The 23,668-nt window shown below is 41.9% G+C and overlaps 2 protein-coding genes across 5 annotated transcripts in view; one reads left to right on the top strand and one right to left on the bottom strand.

Moving 5' to 3' along the window:
• LOC112263910 (collagen alpha-1(XXVII) chain B) overlaps window positions 1-16,431 on the top strand; it is a 97,105-nt gene extending 80,674 nt beyond the window's left edge. For 2 of the 3 annotated variants that reach the window (XM_024440544.2, XM_042331359.1), the window contains 28 exons: window positions 2,945-2,998; window positions 3,123-3,176; window positions 3,381-3,434; window positions 3,783-3,836; window positions 4,982-5,089; window positions 5,390-5,443; window positions 5,754-5,861; window positions 5,959-6,012; window positions 6,517-6,570; window positions 7,585-7,641; window positions 7,754-7,807; window positions 7,911-7,964; window positions 8,138-8,191; window positions 8,367-8,420; window positions 8,548-8,655; window positions 8,787-8,894; window positions 9,434-9,541; window positions 9,654-9,707; window positions 10,517-10,579; window positions 10,924-10,977; window positions 11,085-11,120; window positions 12,127-12,180; window positions 12,316-12,339; window positions 12,455-12,520; window positions 12,782-12,953; window positions 13,245-13,354; window positions 13,899-14,120; window positions 14,505-16,431. In XM_024440544.2, the coding sequence (XP_024296312.2) occupies window positions 2,945-2,998; window positions 3,123-3,176; window positions 3,381-3,434; window positions 3,783-3,836; window positions 4,982-5,089; window positions 5,390-5,443; window positions 5,754-5,861; window positions 5,959-6,012; window positions 6,517-6,570; window positions 7,585-7,641; window positions 7,754-7,807; window positions 7,911-7,964; window positions 8,138-8,191; window positions 8,367-8,420; window positions 8,548-8,655; window positions 8,787-8,894; window positions 9,434-9,541; window positions 9,654-9,707; window positions 10,517-10,579; window positions 10,924-10,977; window positions 11,085-11,120; window positions 12,127-12,180; window positions 12,316-12,339; window positions 12,455-12,520; window positions 12,782-12,953; window positions 13,245-13,354; window positions 13,899-14,120; window positions 14,505-14,651 (2,193 nt within the window). In that variant the 3' untranslated portion in view covers window positions 14,652-16,431. The other variant, XM_042331360.1, reaches the window with a different exon arrangement.
• A 2,251-nt stretch (window positions 16,432-18,682) lies between these two features.
• ppil3 (peptidylprolyl isomerase (cyclophilin)-like 3) lies at window positions 18,683-22,309 on the bottom strand. 2 transcript variants are annotated; one of them, XM_024438206.2, is made up of 6 exons: window positions 21,963-22,309; window positions 20,497-20,571; window positions 19,847-19,940; window positions 19,555-19,622; window positions 19,358-19,476; window positions 18,683-19,084 (listed from the first exon to the last, which is right to left on the bottom strand). In XM_024438206.2, the coding sequence occupies exons 1-6, from the start codon at window positions 21,963-21,965 to the stop codon at window positions 18,955-18,957; spliced, it is 489 nt and encodes a 162-aa protein (XP_024293974.2). In that variant the 5' UTR covers window positions 21,966-22,309; the 3' UTR covers window positions 18,683-18,954. The 2 variants fall into 2 exon arrangements, with proteins under 2 accessions (XP_024293974.2, XP_024293975.2); XM_024438207.2 differs by having other exon boundaries at window positions 18,683-19,081; window positions 21,963-22,300.
• Window positions 22,310-23,668: the final 1,359 nt, after the last annotated feature.

Below are 23,668 nucleotides of genomic sequence, written 5' to 3'. Positions count from 1 at the left end.
GGAAAGTCGAATTTGTGGTGAATAATCTCCGATCTGATGTCCAGAAGTGTTTGTCGGTCATAGGAAATAATTACTAGAACCTTTCTGATCAAATAAAGTACAAAATAACACCAAAAAAAAGACTACAAAGTTGGCTGGGAGCTTGCAAAAGGGGCGACCATTGTAGGTGCCATCTTGTTGTTTTACCCTGCCAGGCCTAACTGTCTCCAGCCCAGTCAGGGATACGGGTGTTATTTTCTATATTTAAATTCCTATAGAGCTTAACACTTACTGCCACATCAGTTTTGCATGATAATTCACCTTCAAGCCAGGAAGCTGTCTGATTTCATTACTATTCCTGACTGTGTTTACCATAAGGTCTCCATACACCTGCTGGTAATTATTCTGCCTATGGTTAGGATCTGTGAAGCTTGAAATCAGGGTTTTTTGGACCCAACCAACATCTTAGAGAAGAGGTGACTAGGGGCATTGGACAGACTTAAGTGTGCACTTGTCTCTACAGTACATCTTCAATCCGACAGCTGAAATGGTGCAGCTTCTGCTTGAGCAGCCCAGGGAAGCTTCATCCTGCATCCTGTATTATGTAACGGGAAGAGAGAGGAAGAAAAAGGGGGAGAGAAAAAAACATAGAGACATAGATATAAATATATACAGAGAGACAGAGAGACAGAGAGAGAGAGACAGAGAGAGACAGAGAGAGAGAGAGAGAGAGAGAGAGAGAGACATAGAGAGAGACAGAGAGAGAGAGATATATATACAGTGCCTTGCGAAAGTATTCGGCCCCCTTGAACTTTGCGACCTTTTGCCACATTTCAGGCTTCAAACATAAAGATATAAAACTGTATTTTTTTGTGAAGAATCAACAACAAGTGGGACACAATCATGAAGTGGAACGACATTTATTGGACATTTCAAAATATTTTTAACAAATCAAAAACTGAAAAATTGGGCATGCAAAATTATTCAGCCCCCTTAAGTTAATACTTTGTAGCGCCATCTTTTGCTACGATTACAGCTGTAAGTCGCTTGGGGTATGTCTCTATCAGTGTTGCACATCGAGAGACTGAAATTTTTTCCCATTCCTCCTTGCAAAACAGCTCGAGCTCAGTGAGGTTGGATGGATGGAGAGCATTTGTGAACAGCAGTTTTCAGTTCTTTCCACAGATTCTCGATTGGATTCAGGTCTGGACTTTGACTTGGCCATTCTAACACCTGGATATGTTCATTTTTGAATCATTCCATTGTAGATTTTGCTTTATGTTTTGGATCATTGTCTTGTTGGAAGACAAATCTCCGTCCCAGTCTCAGGTCTTTTGCAGACTCCATCAGGTTTTCTTCCAGAATGGTCCTGTATTTGGCTCCATCCATCTTCCCATCAATTTTAACCATCTTCCCTGTCCCTGCTGAAGAAAAGCAGGCCCAAACCATGATGCTGCCACCACCATGTTTGACAGTGGGGATGGTGTGTTCAGGTTGATGAGCTGTGTTGCTTTTACGCCAAACATAACGTTTTGCATTGTTGCCAAAAAGTTCAATTTTGGTTTCATCTGACCAGAGCACCTTCTTCCACATGTTTGGTGTGTCTCCCAGGTGGCTTGTGGCAAACTTTAAACAACACTTTTTATGGATATCTTTAAGAAATGGCTTTCTTCTTGCCACTCTTCCATAAAGGCCAGATTTGTGCAATATACGACTGATTGTTGTCCTATGGACAGAGTCTCCCACCTCAGCTGTAGATCTCTGCAGTTCATCCAGAGTGATCATGGGCCTCTTGGCTGCATCTCTGATCAGTCTTCTCCTTGTATGAGCTGAAAGTTAAGAGGCACGGCCAGGTCTTGGTAGATTTGCAGTGGTCTGATACTCCTTCCATTTCAATATTATCGCTTGCACAGTGCTCCTTGGGATGTTTAAAGCTTGGGAAAACTTTTTGTAACCAAATCCGGCTTTAAACTTCTTCACAACAGTATCTCGGACCTGCCTGGTGTGTTCCTTGTTCTTCATGATGCTCTCTGCGCTTTTAACGGAACTCTGAGAATATCACAGTGCAGGTGCATTTATACGGAGACTTGATTACACACAGGTGGATTGTATTTATCATCATTAGTCATTTAGGTCAACATTGGATCATTCAGACATCCTCACTGAACTTCTGGAGAGAGTTTGCTGCACTGAAAGTAAAGGGGCTGAATAATTTTGCACGCCCAATTTTTCAGTTTTTGATTTGTTAAAAAAGTTTGAAATATCCAATAAATGTCGTTCCACTTCATGATTGTGTCCCACTTGTTGTTGATTCTTCACAAAAAAATACAGTTTTATATCTTTATGTTTGAAGCCTGAAATGTGGCAAAAGGTCGCAAAGTTCAAGGGGGCCGAATACTTTCGCAAGGCACTGTATATATAGAGAGACAAAAAATAATACGGAGATATATATATATATATATATATATATATATATATATATATATATATATATATATATATATATATATATATATATAGAGAGAGAGAGAGACATAGAGAGGGAGAGAGAGATATATATATATATAGAGAGATATAGAGAGAGACATAGAGAGAGAGAAAATAATATGGAGAGAGAGAGGACAAGATCAGATGATTTACTCTGAGCTTCCTGCAAACAGCTCTATTTGAGTATTCGCTAGTTTCCACCACATACAGAAGCTTTGGCTCTGTGATCTAAGACACCAGGAGAGGGTCTGCATCTCAAGTCCAGATGAACGTATCTCCACCATCCACATGTATATCCTCAACGTCTTTTTCACACTCTATTCTTGCTGCCTTTTTTCACTCACATTAGCTGTTTATCTGCACTGTATTTATTTGGTTTTACCAGTGTAGTTACCTAGGATACGAAGGGTTCGCAGGCCAATGTATTTTGGTGCTCTCGGTCATCACGTCATACCATGGCTCTGTCTTATCACCATAGGGACTTACTGGGCCACCAGGAACTATGGGTCCACTGGGAGAGATGGGAGTCAAGGTGAGTTACACTATTCTACATGACGTAGTGTGCCATTCTTGTGGTGTAATGTGTTTAGTTCAGGCTCCAGTGACCAATTCCTTGCCCCCTAATTTGATTATGAATGGTAATTGTTCTCTGACAGGGTCCAACTGGAAAGGTTGGGGAGTGGGGACTACCAGGCGAATCAGGAGAGAAGGTAAGATCATACTATTTAAAACTCAACAAGGTACTCACTGTTTGGACACCAGGAAGATTAGCTGCCTTGGCAACAGCTAATGGGGCATATTCACATTTCCAGTAATCACATTTCCAGTAATCGATTCAGTCTATTTATGTTGCATACAGTGTATTGAAATGGAAAGCGTCAATTTGTTCATTTTGTTATTGACCTGTGTGACAGGGTGCCCTCGGACCAGCAGGAAACCTCGGAGAGCAGGGCCTCATCGGACAGAGGGTGAGTACCCCAGAGCACACTTCTCCTACCAATGTTTGGGATTCTTGTAAAAAATCAAATCGAATATCGAATCAAATGTTATTGGTAACGTACACATATTTAGTAGATGTTATTGCGGGTGTAACAAAATGCATGTGTTCCTAGCTCCAACAGTGCAGTAATATCTAACAATACACACAAATCTAAAATATTGGAATTAAGAAATACATAAATATTAGGACGAGCAATGTCGGAGTGGCATTAACCAAAAATGCCGTAGAATACAGTATATACAGTATTATTAAAGTGACCAGTGTTCCATAGGTAGTTTGGCCTTATTAACTGGTACTTTAACCCCCTCTCCTTCAGGGTGAGATGGGGATCGATGGGGATGCCGGACAGAGTGGTCCTGATGGACTCAAGGTAAGAGATGAATAACACTAAGGCAATAGTCATTGTGATGAATCCTAACTTGCGTTGAAAGTCTAAGACCAGAGTTAACAGTCATTGTCTCATTGACATCAATAGACGATTTGCCAGTTAGAGTTATATGTACATATCTCCAATTAGGGTATGTCTGTTTAACCCCCGAAGGTCGATGTCCACGCCCCCATCAGTTTAAGCTAGAGATATGTTTTTTGTTGTTGCATTGGATGCGTCTCATTCCAAAATCGGTCTTCTCACAAAATGGTCTGTAGCGTCTGAACAGTTTGGGCAACCCACTAATCTGACCCGTCTGTGGAAAGGTGAGACTCTCACGAAATGAAGGGATGTACAGTACATACTGTTTGGAGACTCTTTCGTGCCAAAAAATAAGGGGTTAAATACATATGAAAAAACAAATATACAAATGTTTCCTGATCTTTCTTATCTCTCTCAGATATAGGACAGACACTTCAGAACAAACTATTTACTGTTCTATGTAGTGAATCTGTTTTTCAATGCATTTGTATGGGCTAATAGCAGTAAGGCCAAAAATTATCTTTCATCAAATAATTATTTGTTATATTTTGGGGATGCTTCAAGGGGTCTTAAAATTCTAAATCAAATAGCAAAATTATCCTTGTTATGACCTTCTTAAAACAATTCCATATAGCTTAGACAGGGCTCAGACTCTTATGGGTTCATAGCCAGTTCTTAGTAGAAGAGAAGAGCGTGTTTTAGGATAACTGTCACTGTTTTGAACAGCCATTCACAAGATAATGTGATTCTATCGTCATCAGATGTGATCTAAGCCATGTTCATATGGAGTTAATGAACTGTACTACACTGTTAAACTGTAATTCTTTTTAGTCAGACTGAAGTGTTGCATTGTGTAAGATGCTGGCCGTCGTAGAGTTGGAGCTGAATTCTGTTGACGCTGAGTGAAAATAAACAGGGAGCAGGCAGCCGGCCTATTTTGAGCTCTTCCTTCTGGCAGGAGTTGTTATGGAAATATATCGCTGTTCACAAGGGACCCTACCCTTCTCCACTTCGGCCTTCAAAGACCTTGTCTGAATATTTTGTACTACATCTGCACCCATGAAATGTGTGATCAGGTATAATTGTCTTCTTGGTTCTCTGCTCAGGGCGAGAAGGGGGACATGGGACCGGAGGGGGGTACAGGAGAGAGGGGTGACACCGGACTGAAAGGAAAGGAAGGGTCTCCCGGACCTCCTGGCTTAGTGGGAGTGTGGGTGAGTGTCCAAACCTAACATATTTACATTTCCTGTACTTGACTCTCAGGTTCTCATGAATCAGATTGCTGAGTTTCTCACTTCACTTGCTGTTGTTTTAGATGAAATGTTACTCTGCATCTAGTACGCTACAACATGTCAAGGCAAAAAGGATACCAACACACTTTTGTCCCCTGCAAACTGTCTTTACTGAGAATACTGTGGATGACCATTTTGACCATTGCCTTGTCTTCGTCATAGAGGTTTATTGCTCTTAAAATAAACAGCTGTTGACTTCTGACACCAATAACTGTCTTCCAGGGTCAGGAGGGCAAACCTGGCAAGTTTGGTGAAAGAGGAAAACCAGGAGAGAAGGTATGTATGTCAGCTCAGTTCCTCTTGCAGTACGCCTCCTTACACCTGTCACTCTCATTCATTTCATTCACTGAAACCTGCTAGTTGTTTCACCGTACCTTTCTTGGTTTTTAAAGAAAGTTGGATGTCTCCTTATCTGTTATTGTATTCAACAAACATTCGGCATCAATAGCCTCTAGAGCCACTGTGTTGTAAGTGGACATTCAAAATGGAGAGTTGACACTGTAAAACTATCCACACACGAGTTGCCAGTCACTGAAAGTCAACCTTGCTATTTTTGCATGCCTGCTCTATTGCGACCCTTCTCTAGGGCAGCAAAGGTCACATGGGTCACCTGGGAGAGACTGGGGCAATTGGTGAACAAGGAGAAGCAGGATTTCTTGGGCCGAAGGGGTCGAGAGGAACCATTGGACCAGTGGTAAGGAAGGCTCTGTGGATTTGTTCCTAGTTTTTCGTCTGATATGTTGGTTTCCTAATGTGCTAGGTCGTAAAGACTGAACATCTGACATTTACAGGGTGCACCAGGGAGAATGGGCCAGCAAGGTGAAACAGGCATCACAGGATACGAGGTAAAAATGTACCCTTTACCACATACAATATCCTTCACTCAATATCAACTCAATATGATTCTATATCAATTAAATATAGCCAGATGATTGATCGAGGAAGAGTTATGAAGCATTGCCACCTAGGACATTATCATTGGGCTCCCAAGTGGCGCAGTGGTCTAAGGCACTGCATCTCAGCTAGAGGTGTCACTACAGACAACCTGGTTCAAATCTAGACTGTATCACAACCGGCTGTGATTGGGAGTCCAATAGGGCGGCACATAATTGACTCAGCATGGTCTGTGTTTGGCCAGTGTAGGCTGTCATTGTAAATAAGAATTTGTTCTTAACTGACTTGCCTAGTTAAATAAATACATCTAAAATCTACTGTATCTAAATTGCTTCCTTCAGTGAGTATAGTTTACCTAATGACACATACCATTGAATGCCTCCCAGAAGGTAGCTATTGTTGTTGCCCTGTGTGATGAATAACACAGTCTCTATTGTCCTCCTCCGTGATTGTAGGGCCACACAGGACGGCAAGGCCCACTGGGACCTCCTGGACCAAAAGGTGAAAAGGTACACTTCCCACAGTCCTGTCTGTGTCTAATAGCTCTCTCTTTGTGGGTGTCTTGACATGTGTGTCTAGACTTATGGTCTGTGGAGGATTAGTGGTGACAGCCCTAGCACTGTCCATCTCTCTCTCTGTCCTATAGTCAATCCATGTAATATAGAAAACTAATGTTAATGTGTGCGATTTAGCAGACACTTTTATCCAAAACGACTGACAGTCATGTTTGCACACATTTGCATACATACTGTATGTCCCACATATCCCATTATCACATGTCGGTAGAGCTAGGAGTTTCTCCTGAACACATACCCTGACCAGGATAAAGTCTGGGCCCTAGAGATAGGCAATTACTGGGCACTAGAGATAGGCCATTGCTATCAGGAAAAGGTCCTAGCCATATCACATGGTTTCCAGCCGCTGAGAGTGACTGAATTCCACGGCTATTTCAGTCTGATTATCCCACAAGAAGAGATTAAATATAATTGATCAATGGTATGCACAATGGCACTTCTCATTAACTCTGGAGAAATTGTATCAAATGTAGGTCATTGGCCACAAACTGCTTTCAACTGCTATTGGAATACTCCTTGTCATCATTATTCAGATCAATCCATGGTTCAGTTTGATAAATAGGACTTCGATATGAAGTACTCTTTTCTGTTTGCTGATAAACTCGTGATGTTGACCATACTTACTTTCTAATGAGATCAATATTGTGCCACTACTCATAAATTGTTTCGTTTTGGATCCCTGTTCCACTGTTTCCTCCTGTGTTTAGCTGATCCTCATGCACTATGAAATACTACAAGCATTCCACATCATTCACCGGCCCCTGTAAAGTCCCTGGAACATTTAATGCAATCTAGGTCCCCTTTTTATTGAAAGCAACCTATTACATCACCAACAAAAACTATAATTGCTTGGAATATTCCATTGTACTGGAAGGAATATCATGAATTTAACTTTATTAAAATGTTTAATTAAAAAAAGAAAATCTGTTTTCCCTGTATGTTTTCCAGGGTGAACAGGGGGAGGACAGTAAGGTGGAAGGCCCTCCCGGTCCACAAGGTGACAGAGTGAGTTCCTCTCATCATGTAGCCCTCCACCTGCTGTGTACTTTGGTGTTTCTTTGCTAAAATAGCTAGGGATCTATATGCTTCATTCTGTTTGGTTCCCATCTGAAACCAGGGTCCTACCGGGGACAGGGGAGACAGAGGAGAATCAGGGGACCCAGGATACCTAGTAAGTGGGACATCGATTGTATTGTATACGTTCATGTTGTCTCATTTGGAATATATACTTTATACATGGAAACGGCTAACATTAACAAATGTCTATTTCCCAGGGCCAGCCAGGGGTGGACGGATCGAGAGGCAAAGCCGGAGCAACTGGACTACCTGTGAGTAAAATGTTCTGTTTGTGACATGATAAAATGTGTTCTCTCACACTGAATCAAATCAAATCAAATTTGAGACAGTGTCCACATTAGAATATCGACCTATTAAAAAAGGTCAAACTTGTCGATTGTTTGATTGTTTCATCTTTCATTTGTTCGTTCTTTTTTTATTGTAGGGACATCCTGGACCAAGGGGAATACAGGGTCTGAAAGGATCCAAAGGAGATCAAGTAAGGACAAAATACCGCAACAACAACCAAACTGGTGTATCCAGTTTTACCTCACAACACCTGTTTCAACCACTTTGGTACCCCTTTAATTTGATTTGAATGTATTTGGGGCTCTTTTGCTATGTGGTGTTGTCATGTTGGAGCTGATGGTCTGTACCTCTCTGATCTACTCCAGGGTCAGAAAGGCAAACGGGGCAAACAAGGCGAGTCTGGGACCAAAGGACCACCGGTGAGTGAGATCTTTATCTTTTCATTTTAATACTGCATGTCATTTATTGATTGATTGGTTGATTGATGAATTGATTGACTGTGCTAGAATGCATCTCATATGTAGCATTAATCTCTATCTTTTCCAGGGTCCTGAGGGTCCTCCTGGCCCAAAGGGAGTGGTGGGAAGAGAGGGCCTTGAGGGCCAACCTGGAATGGACGGGCCTCCTGGGAAAGATGGTGACAAAGGAATGAAGGTGAGGAAGGACAGACACCATAACTGTGCATTCTTTTCATTGACTGAAATAAGCAGAGTCTTTTGCTACTGTATGATTGGTCTTCTCTGTTAAGCCTCAACCATTCTCAATTGTTTGTGTCCACTCCTTAGGGGGAGCAAGGAGACGACGGAGAGTTTGGTATCATTGGCAAAGCTGGTAACAGTGGTAAAATGGGCGTGCCAGGGCTTCCAGGCGATCAGGGCTCCTTTGGACCCAAGGTGAGAGAGAAGAGAGAACATGCTCCAATGAACTGTGACCACCATGGTCTTCCTGTTATATGTTGTACAAGGTGGATGAACTGTGACCACCATGGTCATCCTATTATATGTTGTACAAGGTGGAAGAACTGTGACCACCATGGTTATCCTATTATATGTTGTACAAGGTGGATGAACTGTGACCACCATGGTTATCCTATTATATGTTGTACAAGGTGGATGAACTGTGACCACCATGGTCATCCTATTATATGTTGTACAAGGTGGATGAACTGTGACCACCATGGTTATCCTATTATATGTTGTACAAGGTGGATGAACTGTGACCACCATGGTTATCCTATTATATGTTGTACAAGGTGGATGAACTGTGACCACCATGGTCATCCTATTATATGTTGTACAAGGTCTGAAGGACGAGAAATAAGCACCCTAGCTATTGCTCCATCATAACTTCCCACTCGAGTGTTGAAAGAAATCAACCTTCTCCACACGGTACTGGTCCTGAGTGGTTGTCTGTCCTTGTGTGTGTGTCACAGGGTGAGAGGGGTCTCCCCGGCCAAACTGGATATTCAGGGAAAAGAGGCCACATTGGTGGAATGGGAATTCCAGGAAAACAGGGTGACCAGGGGAACAAAGGACAGCCCGTGAGTAACATAGCAACATTGCTGAGTCCGTTTGATTGGTCATCATGACTAGGACATGATAATGATGATGAGGAGGTGAGGACGATGAAGATGGTTCCATTTCTCTCCCCAGGGTGACACAGGTGAATCAGGGTACCCAGGGGTTCTCGGGATGTTCGGACCAAAGGTACGCTAGACTTCCCCAACCCATTTTCATCTCACACCTGAGTCACATGATCAAATAACACAGGGCTTTAAACGTGGACCATCAAGAATTAAGTTCTAAGCCGCAAAAAATATGGTTCTAATAAAACACCGGCAAAAAAGCAGAACCCATTTTCAGCGGGAAATCAGGGATCTGCTGGAGATTAATAGGAAAGCTTTAAAGGAATTTAAAGCCTCAAACGATTTGGTAGCGTTTATTGTCTTTGCTCTGAAAGGGATAAATCGAATTAAAGACTGCTGCATTGGGGCAGAAAATCTATCACGGTCCACAAGAAGTTTACTCCACCCACGTGTAATGTCACTTAACACGCCATAACTTCAGTTACTTTATTACTCTCTAGTGATGTTGCTCTGCAGGTGTTGGGCAGCTAAGAAAATCGAGAAGTTACAGGCTTTACTGAACATTTTTCCTAGAGTGTTCCATTTTGACATACTGTATACACACATCGCACAGAGGAATGTTAGGCTGCTGAGCCTTGGCGTTATGCAGAAGTGGAGATAGACTCTCTGACTTGGCAAATTAGATGTCAGACGCACTGTAGGCTTACTGACTCAACATCAAGACCTATCAAATAATAATTTCCAGTGAAAGAGCTGTTAACTGAAGAAACTTGCAGTGTTGTGTCTCTTGCTGACTGTGTTGCTTACTGTGCATATTACATACAGCCCATATGGTGCAACCTTGGCACTCAGTTGGCCTAAGCTTCTATATGAAGTGATACTTGCCTTATCACATTGTATCTTATCAACACATATGTTTTATCTTCATAGGGACCTCCAGGAGATCTGGGCCCAGCCGGCATACAGGGACCAAAAGGGCCACATGGCTTGATGGTAAAAGGAGATTCGAAAAATTGTTATTACGTAATTCTCTATGTTTTTCCTGGTCAGGTAACATGGCCTATTTATAGGTTGGAACTTGAGTCAATAGTTCATCCTAGGCTGAAAAACTGGGCATATTAATATATAATACATATAGTATATGCCATAAATCAGACGCTTTTATCCATACATTTTCCGTACGGGTGGTCCTGGGAAATCAAACCCACTATCATGGTGTTGCAAACACCCTGCTCAACTAACTAAGCAAAAGAGGGCCACCATATTGACAACATATGCCTTGTTAATTCAGATAGCGGCTGCCCTCACTAACAATGTTTATCTCTTTCTCTCTCCAGGGTAATGTTGGTGCCACAGGCCCAGTCGGTATCATCGGCCCCAGTGGTAATACAGTATGTACATCATCATATCTCATACCCCTTATCTGCCAAAGAACATGTTATCACTCAGTTTGTTGGGGGGGGGCGATGGAGTAACTTCCCCTCTCTCTCTCTCTCAGGGTCCCCAAGGTGACAAAGGAAGTCGAGGGGATACGGTGCGTGTCCTTATTTTTATGAATCATATCCCTTATTCCAGGCCTGGGTTCAAATAGTATTTTGAGTATATACTCTAGCCTGTCAGATTTCAGATGGGCGGGGTTAGAGTTGTGGCACTATTCTATTGGTCCATTAAGACAGGAAATGAATCACACAAAGTATTTGAAATGATTTCAAATAGTATTTGAACCCAGCTCTGCCTTACACCAAGGCTTAGAGTGATCACAGGACAGGATAGGGTGCTTAGTATGGAGAGCACACTACTTATCACAGGATAGGGTGCTTAGTATGGAGAGCACACTACTGATCACAGGACAGGATAGGGTGCTTAGTATGGAGAGCACACTACTTATCACAGGACAGGATAGGGTGCTTAGTATGGAGAGCACACTACTTATCACAGGACAGGATAGGGTGCTTAGTATGGAGAGCACACTACTTATCACAGGACAGGATAGGGTGCTTAGTATGGAGAGCACACTACTTATCACAGGACAGGATAGGCTGCTTAGTATGGAGAGCACACTACTTATCACAGGACAGGATAGGGTGCTTAGTATGGAGAGCACACTACTTATCACAGGACAGGATAGGGTTCTTAGTATGGAGAGCACACTACTTATCACAGGACAGGATAGGGTGCTTAGTATGGAGAGCACACTACTTATCACAGGACAGGATAGGGTGCTTAGTATGGAGAGCACACTACTTATCACAGGACAGGATAGGGTTCTTAGTATAGAGAGCACACTACTTAGAAGAGATTCAGCCTCAACCCCTAAAGCACTTTTCATTTCCCTCAGTGCTTCTGTTTGTTGTTCCACTCACCATGACAACTAGGAATAAGTTGAGACAGAAAGGCTACTTACTGCTTGCCGCTGCTTTACCGTCTGTTGGCAGAGGAGTTTAGATGAAGAGGATCTTGATATTGAGAGGTCAAACTACAGCATTATGGTCTAGGGGGGGGTGTATTAACCAATAGTGTTCTTGCTTTTTTACAAACAGGGGGTACAGGGACCAAGGGGCCCTCCTGGTCCTCGTGGACCACCCGGACCCCCAGTAAGTATTTTTCTGTTATTTATGTAAAGACTTTGCAATCGTGGTATCACTCGTTTTTCAGATTTTTTTTATATGCTGCACTATGACTGGACCATGCATTAAGCCCCCCCCCCTTCTATTTCCATTGTCTTATAGGGTCTCCCTGGTTCTATGCCATTTGTAAGTCTCCTCTATTTACAATTGGACTTTCTCAGAAGCAATGGAGAGGAGTAAGGCGTGAATGTGGGAGAATGTTTCAGAGTCCATACTTTTGTCTTTTTGTCTTCTCTTCTAGAGAAGGGAGGCTATCGGTGCTGCTTTTCAGCTCATTATTGATTCCCATGCTGCGCTGAGGTCAGAGGTGAGTCACTGTGAGAAGCATCATTGGTCCCTTGGCAAATAAGCAATGTACCCAGTACAATACAGAGAACTTGTATGTTCGTACTGTATGTATGACCAACTCTTACACAAATATTCCATTAGCATTAATGCATGACAAAAGTATGGTTACCTTCATGCTTCTTAAGCCAGGATTTTGACATTTATCACTTTCCAATGGTGGCTGGCTGTTTGTGAAGATTTGGTGCTCAGTGTGTGACCGTTTGTCTCTTATCATTTCTAGAGTTACCACGACATGGACCTGCCCATGTTGGACCACCAGGGTACAGAGATATTCAAGACCCTCCACTACCTCAGCACCTTGATCCAGAGCCTGAAGAACCCACTAGGAACCCACGACAACCCCGCGCGCATCTGCAGAGACCTCAAAGACTGTGAACAGAGGATGAATGATGGTGAGGAAGGCACAAACGTCGTCTGAGATACAGGACACACTGTAGCCTGAGATTCACATTTTGGGTTCCAGCCTTCAGTGACAGTATACTTGGTCCAATAGTTTTTCTAGACCATGTGGACCTTATTAGTTATAAGCTATAACTAAGCTATAAATTGTCATCTATAGTGATAATTATATACACCTGACCAGTGATATCCCTTCCTAAAGCATTACATACTTGTCCACTCTGCTAAAACTACACTACTGTATCAAGACTCCTTTTTCACTCAGTTTGTTCTCCTTTCCTAAGGAACTTACTGGATCGACCCAAACCTCGGCTGCTCTGCTGACTCCATCGAGGTGACTTGTAACTTCAGCAGTGGTGGTCAGACCTGTCTGAAACCCATCACAGTATCCAAGGTCAGCATCAACTTCCACTACTACTCAGCCATTTACAGTCAAAACAAGCCACAATCCAGTCAAAACAACTGATAATAGGAAGCCAATATTTTAGTCAGGTTTTCAGAGAAACTCGTAGTATATTTGAGGATTAAAAAGGCTTTTGAAGTTTGCAATTTACACTTTGAAATTTCAGACTTTATTTTCCCTTACGAAATATGTATCAAACCCTACAAAAATGCCCATTAATTAGGATCCACATAATAATTCACATTTCCTGTTGCTGCAGGATTATTTTCCTGCTGTAGCAAACTGGCTCAAATGAAGAACCTACATCTGTATGTTTCCACACACAACCGTCGTACTGTACTACAGAACAGCATTCTTACTATTTAGCTCATTTGAATTTCCTGTCTTTTGTTTCTTTTGACACATCCTACATTTTTACTTCAGACAGGTTTTGTATCTGGCATCCAGAACCAAATCTTGCATGTCCACTGGTGTTGTCTAACACAATAGATTAGGGATTAAATTGTAACTGTAGTTGATGTGTGTCCGTCTGCAGCTGGAGATGGGGGTGGGTCGTATCCAGATGAACTTCCTCCATCTACTGAGCTCTGAGGCAGTGCAGCACATCACCATCCACTGCCTGAACGTTCCCGTGTGGGCCAACAGCTCCTCCCTGGAGCCCTCCCCCACCGCGGTGCGCTTCAAGGCCTGGAGCGGAGGAGACATGATCCAGGCTGGAGGGCTCCTGGAGCCCCACGTAGTGAAGGACGAATGCTGGGTATGTCAACCTCCAGCCTGGATCATGTGACAGGCTGCTCTCCTACTGAACATACAGCTGGTGGAATAGTGGATGAAATAGTGCATGACACTTTACATGTTGTTACATAGGCTACCATGTATTTAACACTACCATGTATTTAAGGCTACCATGTATTTAAGGCTACCATGTATTTAAGGCTACCATGTATTTAAGGCTACCATGTATTTAAGACTACCATGTATTTAAGGCTACCATGTATTTAAGGCTACCATGTATTTAAGGCTACCATGTATTTAAGCTCTAATTATAGTAAATTGTACACCAACTGAATATAATGTATTGCACAGTCTTACCAAACCAGTCTCTGTAGGTTCTAAAAAGTAAAATCCCCTTGTCTTTCAGATCAAAGATGGCCGCTGGCACCAGACCCATTTCGTCTTCCAGACCCAGGACCCCAATTTACTCCCCATCCTGGATGTGTATAACCTACCGGCCACAGAGCCTGGCTCGCACTACCACCTAGAGGTGGGCCTCGTGTGCTTCTTATAGAGGCCTGTTCTTATAGAGGCCTGTTCTTATAGAGGCCCAGGATACAGTACATACACAGCCTCCTCATAGGAGTGACTTGCGGGGGGATGGGGAAGGTTAGGGGGTCTTCCTGTCCCCATATACTGGGGCCCTTCAGGAGAGGCAGGCCAGGCCAGGCCCCTAACCCTCCAGCATATGCTCGGACTGCAGAAACAGGCAGGGGGCACCATTGAGGGACGGACCAGGAGAAACTGCAGAGATACTGAGACGTCTCACACTAGTTCCTACCGCCTGCCTGAAGAGAAGATAAGCTTTGGCTTTTTTCAGGGACTTGTTTTACTGTCGCACGGCACGAGCCCTGGATGCCCGAGTGAGATAAAAAATAATGAGTCTCTAACATCACTCTTGGACAACATTTTTAACTTATTACTTTCTATGGTCATGAACTCTCAAAATGTTATGAAATGTGTAAAGTAATAGGGAACGATTATAAATGCATTTGCATATTATGAATGCATTACTTATCCTTCTAAATGTCACACATACACATGTATTATTTATACATGTAATATGTATATCTTAATATAAAAGTGCAATAAACATATCTCGTTCTGCAGTTTTTCAAAGCAATTAAGGTTTACAGTGAGACCCAACAATTGGATATAATATTATCATAACATTCAGGCTTAGGCTAAGTTTCCAGCATACATCCATCCACAGGTGTGTGCTGTCCAGCTATTTTCTCCTGCCTGGTCAAAAGATGACATATGAATCTACTTGTAATAGTGATTAGGTGCTGAAGAAAAGCCCACCGGTCTACGAATAACTATTGCGCTATTGCATTCCTGATGTGTGTTTCCCTAGTCAAATGAATTGAAGCTTGCAGTTAGAGAGTGAATCCAGCGAGTGTCAGAAGAGTCGGTCTACCTCCCATCTCTCAATGAGCTGAACCAGAGATGATGACACCTGGTACCTGGTGCTATAATAATTCCTGTGGTGGATTATGAGACGGTCTTGTTTAATCCTGACAGAACATATAAACCTTGTCTACAGCAAAGGGAATATTTTTTTACACAGTATGAATGCAAAGAAGGAAAAATGTTCAAATTCACTCCAAGCTAGCAAAACAAGCTAGCAAACAGCGTTTCTTTCTCTGCATCGCTATTGTACTCCCCTTTGTATGAGTCTGAACCTATTATTGAAAGATTTAGGTCTTATTTTTGACTTGTTGAAATGTATAAATGTGTATAATTATGCAAAGCTTTGTTGTATACAGTGGATCCCAACATGCTAATTTATGTTATTTAATGTCCATGGGTTTTGCAACTTTCTGTAAACTTTAAGCCAGACACCCATCATTAGCAGAGCATTTTTTATTTTTTATAAATTTGGGGCTTCATTGATTTTGTTTTATAGGTTTGTTTTTTTAATAATCATAACTGTACAGGAACCATTTTCAATGCTTTTATGCCTTACTGTTTTACTTTGTTGACCATGTTTGTGAAATCTCTGTACAGGCGGTCAGCTCAACCAACCAACCTATAAACTCAGAATAACTCTCATATCACACATCTTAAACAGCCCTCCATCATGATCTTACATTAGTATAGCCATAACACATCAAAAGAGTCATCTGACGTCTTTGTTAAGGGCCAGGAACAGATATCCGTGGTCATCGTGTACTTCACCCATTCATCTCTGCAGGTCCTCTGTCTGTCAGCATCATAATTATACAGCTTGTAGTTTTCAACACTTTCATTTTCTTCAACATTCAGGTGTTCAATAAATATTTGAAACCCAAGTAGATGTGTGTTTCCATTGGTTCTCATTCTCTTATTAAAAAAAAGTTGATAATCTATCCAGTACAACTTTCATTGCCAGCTACAAAGACACTGAGCAGAGTTTAGTTCTCAATTAAAGTTAAATACTTAATGCAGTATTAATAGTTATCATAGTACATGAACCACGAGGCTTTTATTGTAAAACAGCTCATGTGTTATTGCAACTTAAATACTGCAATATGAATAGTTATTGAAAAATGTATCTTGAAAGAATAGCGAGCGGCTCAACTCTATACACTTCACCTCTTCGCCACATGAGGGTAGTCTTATCTAATTTTTAAGCAAAATGTAAGTCTAGTTCAACATTTAGCTCAGGGTCTTATTCGTCACATGATCCTTATTTTTTTCCCTTCTCTACACTAGAACAGAGCATACTCTACACTTAATCTATCTGGGGTCCAGAGATACAAAAATGACACAAACCAGATAGTTCAGGGTTTCGTATTGACAGGCCACTGATGACGAAGTCACAGGATATTATATTGGACACATGGCATAGCGCCCCCTGTCCACGGGTAGGTTGACCTCTGTGATGAATGTGACAGCGTCCGACACCATGAAGGCTATAGCATGAGCCACCTCACCTGTTCTACCCATGGGTCTGCTTACACTTCTCCGGGAACTGGGAGGAGAGAGAGAGTGAATGTGTGCGTGTGTGTGAGAGTGCGAGCTATTGAGAGATAGTGAGCGAGAGATAAGTGAGCGTAATAGGAAAGACTGATGAAGTACATTCTGCAAGGTAGACTAAGTAGAGTAGGGGTCTGTGATGTGAACCGTGTTCTCTCCAAACAAATGACCTCTACACGACCTTTGGAAGCCCAGCCAGTGGACCTGACCTGGTAAACCATGATGTGACGTTTGTATAACATAAGAGTTACCTGAGCATGCTGTTCCTCATCCAGCCCAGCTCTCCCATGGACACGTTATGATCACACTAGGACTGGAGGAAAGACGGAGAGAGATCAACACTGTAGTAATAACTACATAATAAACAGGGTTAGGGAGTAGTTCAATATGTAGCTAGATATAGTAGGTGAATGTTAACTAGCTGGCTCATTGTTGCCCATGAAAGGAAGTTAGGCTAGTGAGGAAGCATTTTAGCCAGGTAGCCTAGGACAGTCAGACCATTTAGGCAACATGAAAGACAGGATGGCATTGGCATTTCTCTACAAGTAGGGTTAGTCAAGATGTTCTTTGTACTTGCAAGATCCTTGCCATTATCTTATTCTACCTGGACAGAATATCTGTTTATGAGCTGTGAGTACCACAAACATCTCTGCCTAGAATGTGCATAATACTAGAATGTAAAAAATGATATTTGATTCCTGGAGATAATATCCAATGCTTATTTGTATGACTTGCTCAAAACTGCCGATAAATGGCTGCAAAAACACAGCCTCATAATTCATTTTCAAAGACACCAGTAGCCATATCAGATTTCAAATATGTGATAACACTGGCACAATTGGGAAGAAGTGGAATAATAAAATAGTGGGGAATAACAGTAGAGTTCTTGCAGACAAGCACAATAATTACCCTCTATTGTATCCCATTGTTATAAGAATTATTCCACTGATCAGACTAGATAAAGTAAATAAAATCTCCTGAAGACAAGATAAATCTGCCCCTACACCCTAACCAAATTATGTTTATTATCCCCTCTAGAATAAAACGTAAACTTTTGGGTTCACAAAACTATTTTCGTAGTTACAAATTAGATACCGCTATTGTCAAACCGTCAGTTTGAGGCATATGTTTGCTAAATCCAACGTATGTACCACAGAACGCACTGCAACTGCGAGGCAAACCCAGAGTTGCATAGGAAATTAATGTACTTCTGGTGCATTTACGATCGGTGTGATTGAGGGGTAACATGCACTGAAATCCGACTCACCCGAAATCCTTCCGAGGCCGTACCTGCTTTTAGAACATCTATTACAATTTCATTTTTATGTCGGTCAAGTTCACTTGTGGCTGTGCCAGAGACGGTTAAATTAAAGTCAAACTACCAAGTAGACCCGAACCAGCTGCTATTAGATTGGTGTGTGAGACACCAAGTTAATTAGACCGGAACCAACTATTGTTTCCAATGGTAAACGGCCTGAGTGAACGAATCTTAATTGAGCAACTCCACGAATGCAGTTTTCTTTAAAGATTTCACAAACCCAGGGCATGTCAAGTTATCATGGTGTAAAAAATAAAAACACAATGTATTAAAAAAAAGTTTATTTGGTACAAAATACTAAACAATTTACTTATAAAACCAACATATTGAGCTCACATAGCTGCAAGGGCCAAGCATTGAGGACATAATACATGCCAAATTCAATGAAGGGAAATCTGTTTTAAACTCCAGTGACAGTCTCTTTAGTTGCCTTACTGAATTCAAAGGCCTCTGGTTTATAAATGGTCTAAACATTTGAGAGGCTTAAATGAAGATTTCACCTAAATTGGCAGCTGTGTGTTCGTGTGCTTGAGACAGTCTATCCTGCAAATGGGTTGGCATGAAGAGTCACGTCCTTTATACGAGTCTCAGTCAGCGGCCGAAATGACTTTTCATTGACAGGGAGCTTCTCCAGTTCATCCAGTGTTTCCAAGCCATCTATTATTCTGCTTATTGAAAGACATTAGAGGAAAAAAGTATTGTAGCAATGCAGTAGTTCACAAAATGTTGGAGAACACAAACCACATAATATGCACAGTCAAGAGAATGTTTAGATCAAAATACCAGACTGAAGTCATTATCTGCTAGCAATCACTTATAACCACATTAAATACTGACACTGTTTATTTGGATCCCCAATGACATACAACAGCAGATTGTAGCTGAAACCATTCTTGATAATCCTCTTAGTTAGCTAACTTCAGACATCCACAAAGACCTACTTTCCAAACACGGTGTACTTCATGTCCAGATGGGGCTGCTTGGCATAGGTGAAGAAGAACTGGGAGGCATTAGTGTTGGGGCCGTTGTTCGCCATAGAAACCACGCCACGCACATTATGCTGCACGGAAATAAATGAAAAAAATGTCAGTTAATATATACCGATAATTGTTGCTACCTGTCCCATTGAGGTACTCACTTTTAGGTGTTCACTCAGCTCATCTTCAAATTTCCGTCCCCAAATACTCGTCCCTCCTTTTCCAGTGCCTTCCAAGATTTAAAAAAGTAATGCATGTTGTCAAGAGAGGCAGAATTTTCTTTGCATGATCAGAAAACAAACTATTCTATGGGTTTGGAGTGACATGCTGACAATTGGTATCTGATAAAGTAATTGACTTGTACATTGGGCTATTGGTCCTTTAAAAAAAAAAATGTGCCAAATTAAAGACAATAAGCCTTCCAACACGATAATTCAGTTCTAATGAAGCTACCTGTGGGGTCGCCGGTCTGAACCATGAACCCTTTGATGTTCCTGTGGAATATGCAGCCATTGTAGAACCCACCTGCACACAGGGCTAAGAAATTCTGTCAACACAAACAGAAAGTTCTGATTAGAGCAATCTATTGGATACAGCAAACTGTAATGACTTGCTAGTGTAGAGCAGTGTTCTTCAATGCTGGTTCTAGAGACCAAAAGGATGTAAAGCAGGGATGGTGATTGGGTATGCTAGTGCAACATCAAATTTAAAATGGGCACCTAAAATCATTCCAATCCTGATTAAAAGGCAAGTGCAGTATAAAGGGGTTGGCTTAAGGACCATGCCAGTGGCTCAAAGCGGGCGGGAAGCCTACTTGCCCAGCTGGCTTTAGGACAAGCACATCAACTCAACTGCAGTGAATAGCATGACAGTGCAGAGGTGGAAGATGGCTATGGCTAGGTAACTACTGTTTGACTTGACAAGAGTGTTTAATCCCGGTGCTGAGCTAGTGCGTAGCAGCCAATTGCTGTATGACATGCGTTTGTAGAATGTTAAGTCCTCTATCGATGGAGGTGACTAATCCAAGTATAGTATTGAGGTAGAACAAAGACCGGAGAGACACCATGATCAGAGCAAATAAGCACACACAGTGTATGACTCACCTCACATGATTTCGGGGCACGTTCACAGAACAGCTCGATTTTTAAATCCCCAAGGTCTGTGTGCAGTGTTACTGCCTGTAAAAGGGATTTGAAAATAATTAAATATTGTCCAAAAGGCACAAAGTTGTGAATTGTTTCCTTTATCTATACTGAACTAAAATAAACGCAAAATAAGAATGCAACAAGTGAAGTTGTCACAACACAATGCCAAAGGTGTCTGAAGTTGAGGGAGTGTGCAATTGGTATGCTGACTACAGGAATGTCCACCATAACCATTACCAGATAATTTAATGTTGTTTTAGAGGATTTGGCAGTACATCCAACCGGCCTCAACCACAGACCACGTGTAACCACGCCAGCCCACGACCTTCACATCTGGCTTCTTCACCTGTGGGATCATCTGGGACCAGCCTCCCAGACAGCTAATGAAACCGCTTGTCGTCCTCACAAGGGTCATGAGCTGACTGCAGTTTGGCGTCGTAAACGACTTCAGTGGGAAAATGCTCACCATCGATGGCCACTGGCATGCTGGAGAAGTGTACTCTTCATGGATGAATCCCGGTTTCAACTGTACTGGGCAAATGGCAGACAGCTTAGCTTGTATGGCGTTGTGTGGGTGAGCGGTTTGCGGATGTCAACGTTGTGAACAGTGACCCATGGTGGAGGTGGGGTTATGGTGAGGGAAAGCATAAGCTACAGGCAACAAACACAATTGCAATTTGTCAATGGAAATTTGAAAGCAGAGACACCGTGACAAGATCCTGAGGCCCAATGTCATGCCATTTGTCGCCACTACCTCATCTTTCAGCATAATGCATGGCCCCATGTCACAAGTATCTGTATATAATTCCTGGAAGTTGAAAATGTCCGTTCTTCCATGGCCTGCATACCATTGAGTATGTTTGGGATGCTCTGGATCGACAGCATGTTCCAGTTCCCACCAATATCCAGCAACTTCACGCAGCCATTGCAGAGGAGAGGGATAACATTCCATAATCAACAGACTGATCCACTCTGTGATGGAGATGTGTTGCGCTGCATGCAACAAATGGTGGTCACACCAGATACTACCTGGTTTTCTGATGTCATGTGATATCCATAGATCAGGGCCTAATGCATGTATTTCAATTGACTGATTTCCTTATATGAACTGTAACTTACCATTATTGAAAAAAAGTATGGTTTAATTCATCCTTAATATCTACGTATTAAGAATTGCCTGCAATTATTTGTTCACACAAAGTTGACTAAATAGCTAGGTAGATTGTATTGTTAGGGAGTGGAAATTGGCATTGAAGCAGACGCGTAAGCTTATGTGTTGCTCCCGAAGTTTACAGCTGCAAAATATTTACTTCAAACAAAGATGACTGTGTTCAGTGATAACAGGCGTTGTATTTATTACATGTTTTGTGCATTTCGTCAAAGATTATACATGAAACATGCGTAGTAAGATTGAATATTCTCACCATTTTCTTAACGCCGGAAGATGAGATGGTGCATCAGACAAATAGATTCGACTAGCGCCATACACTGAACGCACAATGGTTCCGCTGCGTCTATAGTTCGATTAGCCTATTTATCGGACGTTCAAATTACGAATTGCCGTAGTGTTTTGTATTAGCCGAAAAATACAAGACCATGAATTTCAATCGCCCGTGCTTGATTATCGGATAATCTGAATAACCCACGAAAATATATGTAATACCCACAGTGGCAAGAAATGTAATCACATATTTGTTGTTGCCGCATAAAAATAGATAAAGGACTCTAGTGCCCCAAAGTATATTTTACTGTCAATGGCGCTGCCCATGATCTTATAGATTCCATAATCGGACAGATACGATGTTGTGGCCTCTAATTATCTCTATGGTTGCCACCGGCCTCAATCAGCTGATAGCAATTAGGTACACGAGATCAACGTTGAAACAGATAGATTGGATTGGTTAATTTGGTTAAAATGGAAAACATCATTACAGCGGGAATATTGAAAGGAAATACATTTTTTGGGAAACACATTTTCGGTTGAAGACGAATCCACGAGAACCACGACCAGTAGCTCTGGGACAGTGACATTTTTGGACCAGTGTTTCCCAAACTTGGTCCTGCCCACGTTTAGTTTGTTGCCCTAGCACTACACAGCTGATTCAAAGAGTCAAAGCTTGAGTGCAAGGGCAAAAAACAAAATGTGCAACCGGGGGCCCAAGGACTGAGTGCAAGGTCAGCATCCCTGTGTCGCCTCTTCACTGTTGATGTTGTGACTGGTGTTTTGTGCGTACTATTTAATGAAACTGCCAGTTGAGGACTTGTGAGGTGTCTGTTTCTCAAACTAGACACTCTAATGTACTTGTCCTCTTGCTCAGTTGTGCACCGGGGCCTCCCACTCCTCTTTCTATTCTGGTTAGAGCCCGTTTGCGCTTTTCTGTGAAAGGAGTAGTACACGGCCTTGTACAAGCTCTTCAGTTTCTTGGCAATTTCTCGCATGGAATAGCCTTCATTTGTCAGAACAAGAATAGACTACTGGGTTTCAGAAGAAAGTTATTTGTTTCTGGCCATTTTGAGCCTGAACCCACAATTGCTGACGCTCCAGATACTCAACTAGTCTAAAGGCCAGTTTCATTGCTTCTTTAATCAGAACCACAGTTTTCAGCTGTGCTAACATAATCGCAAAAGGGTTTTCTAATGATAAATTAGCCTTTTAGAATGATAAACTCGGATTAGTTAACACAACGTGCCATTGGATCACAGGAGTGATGGTTGTTGATAATGAACCTCTATACGCCTATGTAGATCCTTTTTTAAAAAATTTTTTTTAAAAATCTGCCGCTTCCAGCTACAATAGTTATTTACAACATTAACAATGTCTACACTGTATTTCAGATCAATTTGATGTTATTTTAAGACAGAAAATTTGCATTTGTTTCAAAAACAAGGACATTTCTAACTGACCCCAAACTTAATGAATGGTAGTGTATGTACGGCAGGACTGTCTCATCATTGTCGGTGACCAGGCCTACCACTGTTGTGTCATCGGCAAACTTAATGCTGGTGTTGGAGTCATGCTTGTCCGTGCAGTCATGGGTGAACTGGTAGTACAGGAGGTGACTGAGCAAGCACCCCTGAGGGGCCCCTGTCTTGAGGATCAGCATGGCAGATGTGTTGTTAACTACTCTTA

The sequence above is a fragment of the Oncorhynchus tshawytscha genome, linkage group LG12 (genome assembly GCF_018296145.1).
Source record: "Oncorhynchus tshawytscha isolate Ot180627B linkage group LG12, Otsh_v2.0, whole genome shotgun sequence".
Classification (NCBI taxonomy): Eukaryota; Metazoa; Chordata; class Actinopteri; order Salmoniformes; family Salmonidae; genus Oncorhynchus; species Oncorhynchus tshawytscha.
This window is presented reverse-complemented; position numbering and strand designations above follow the sequence as displayed.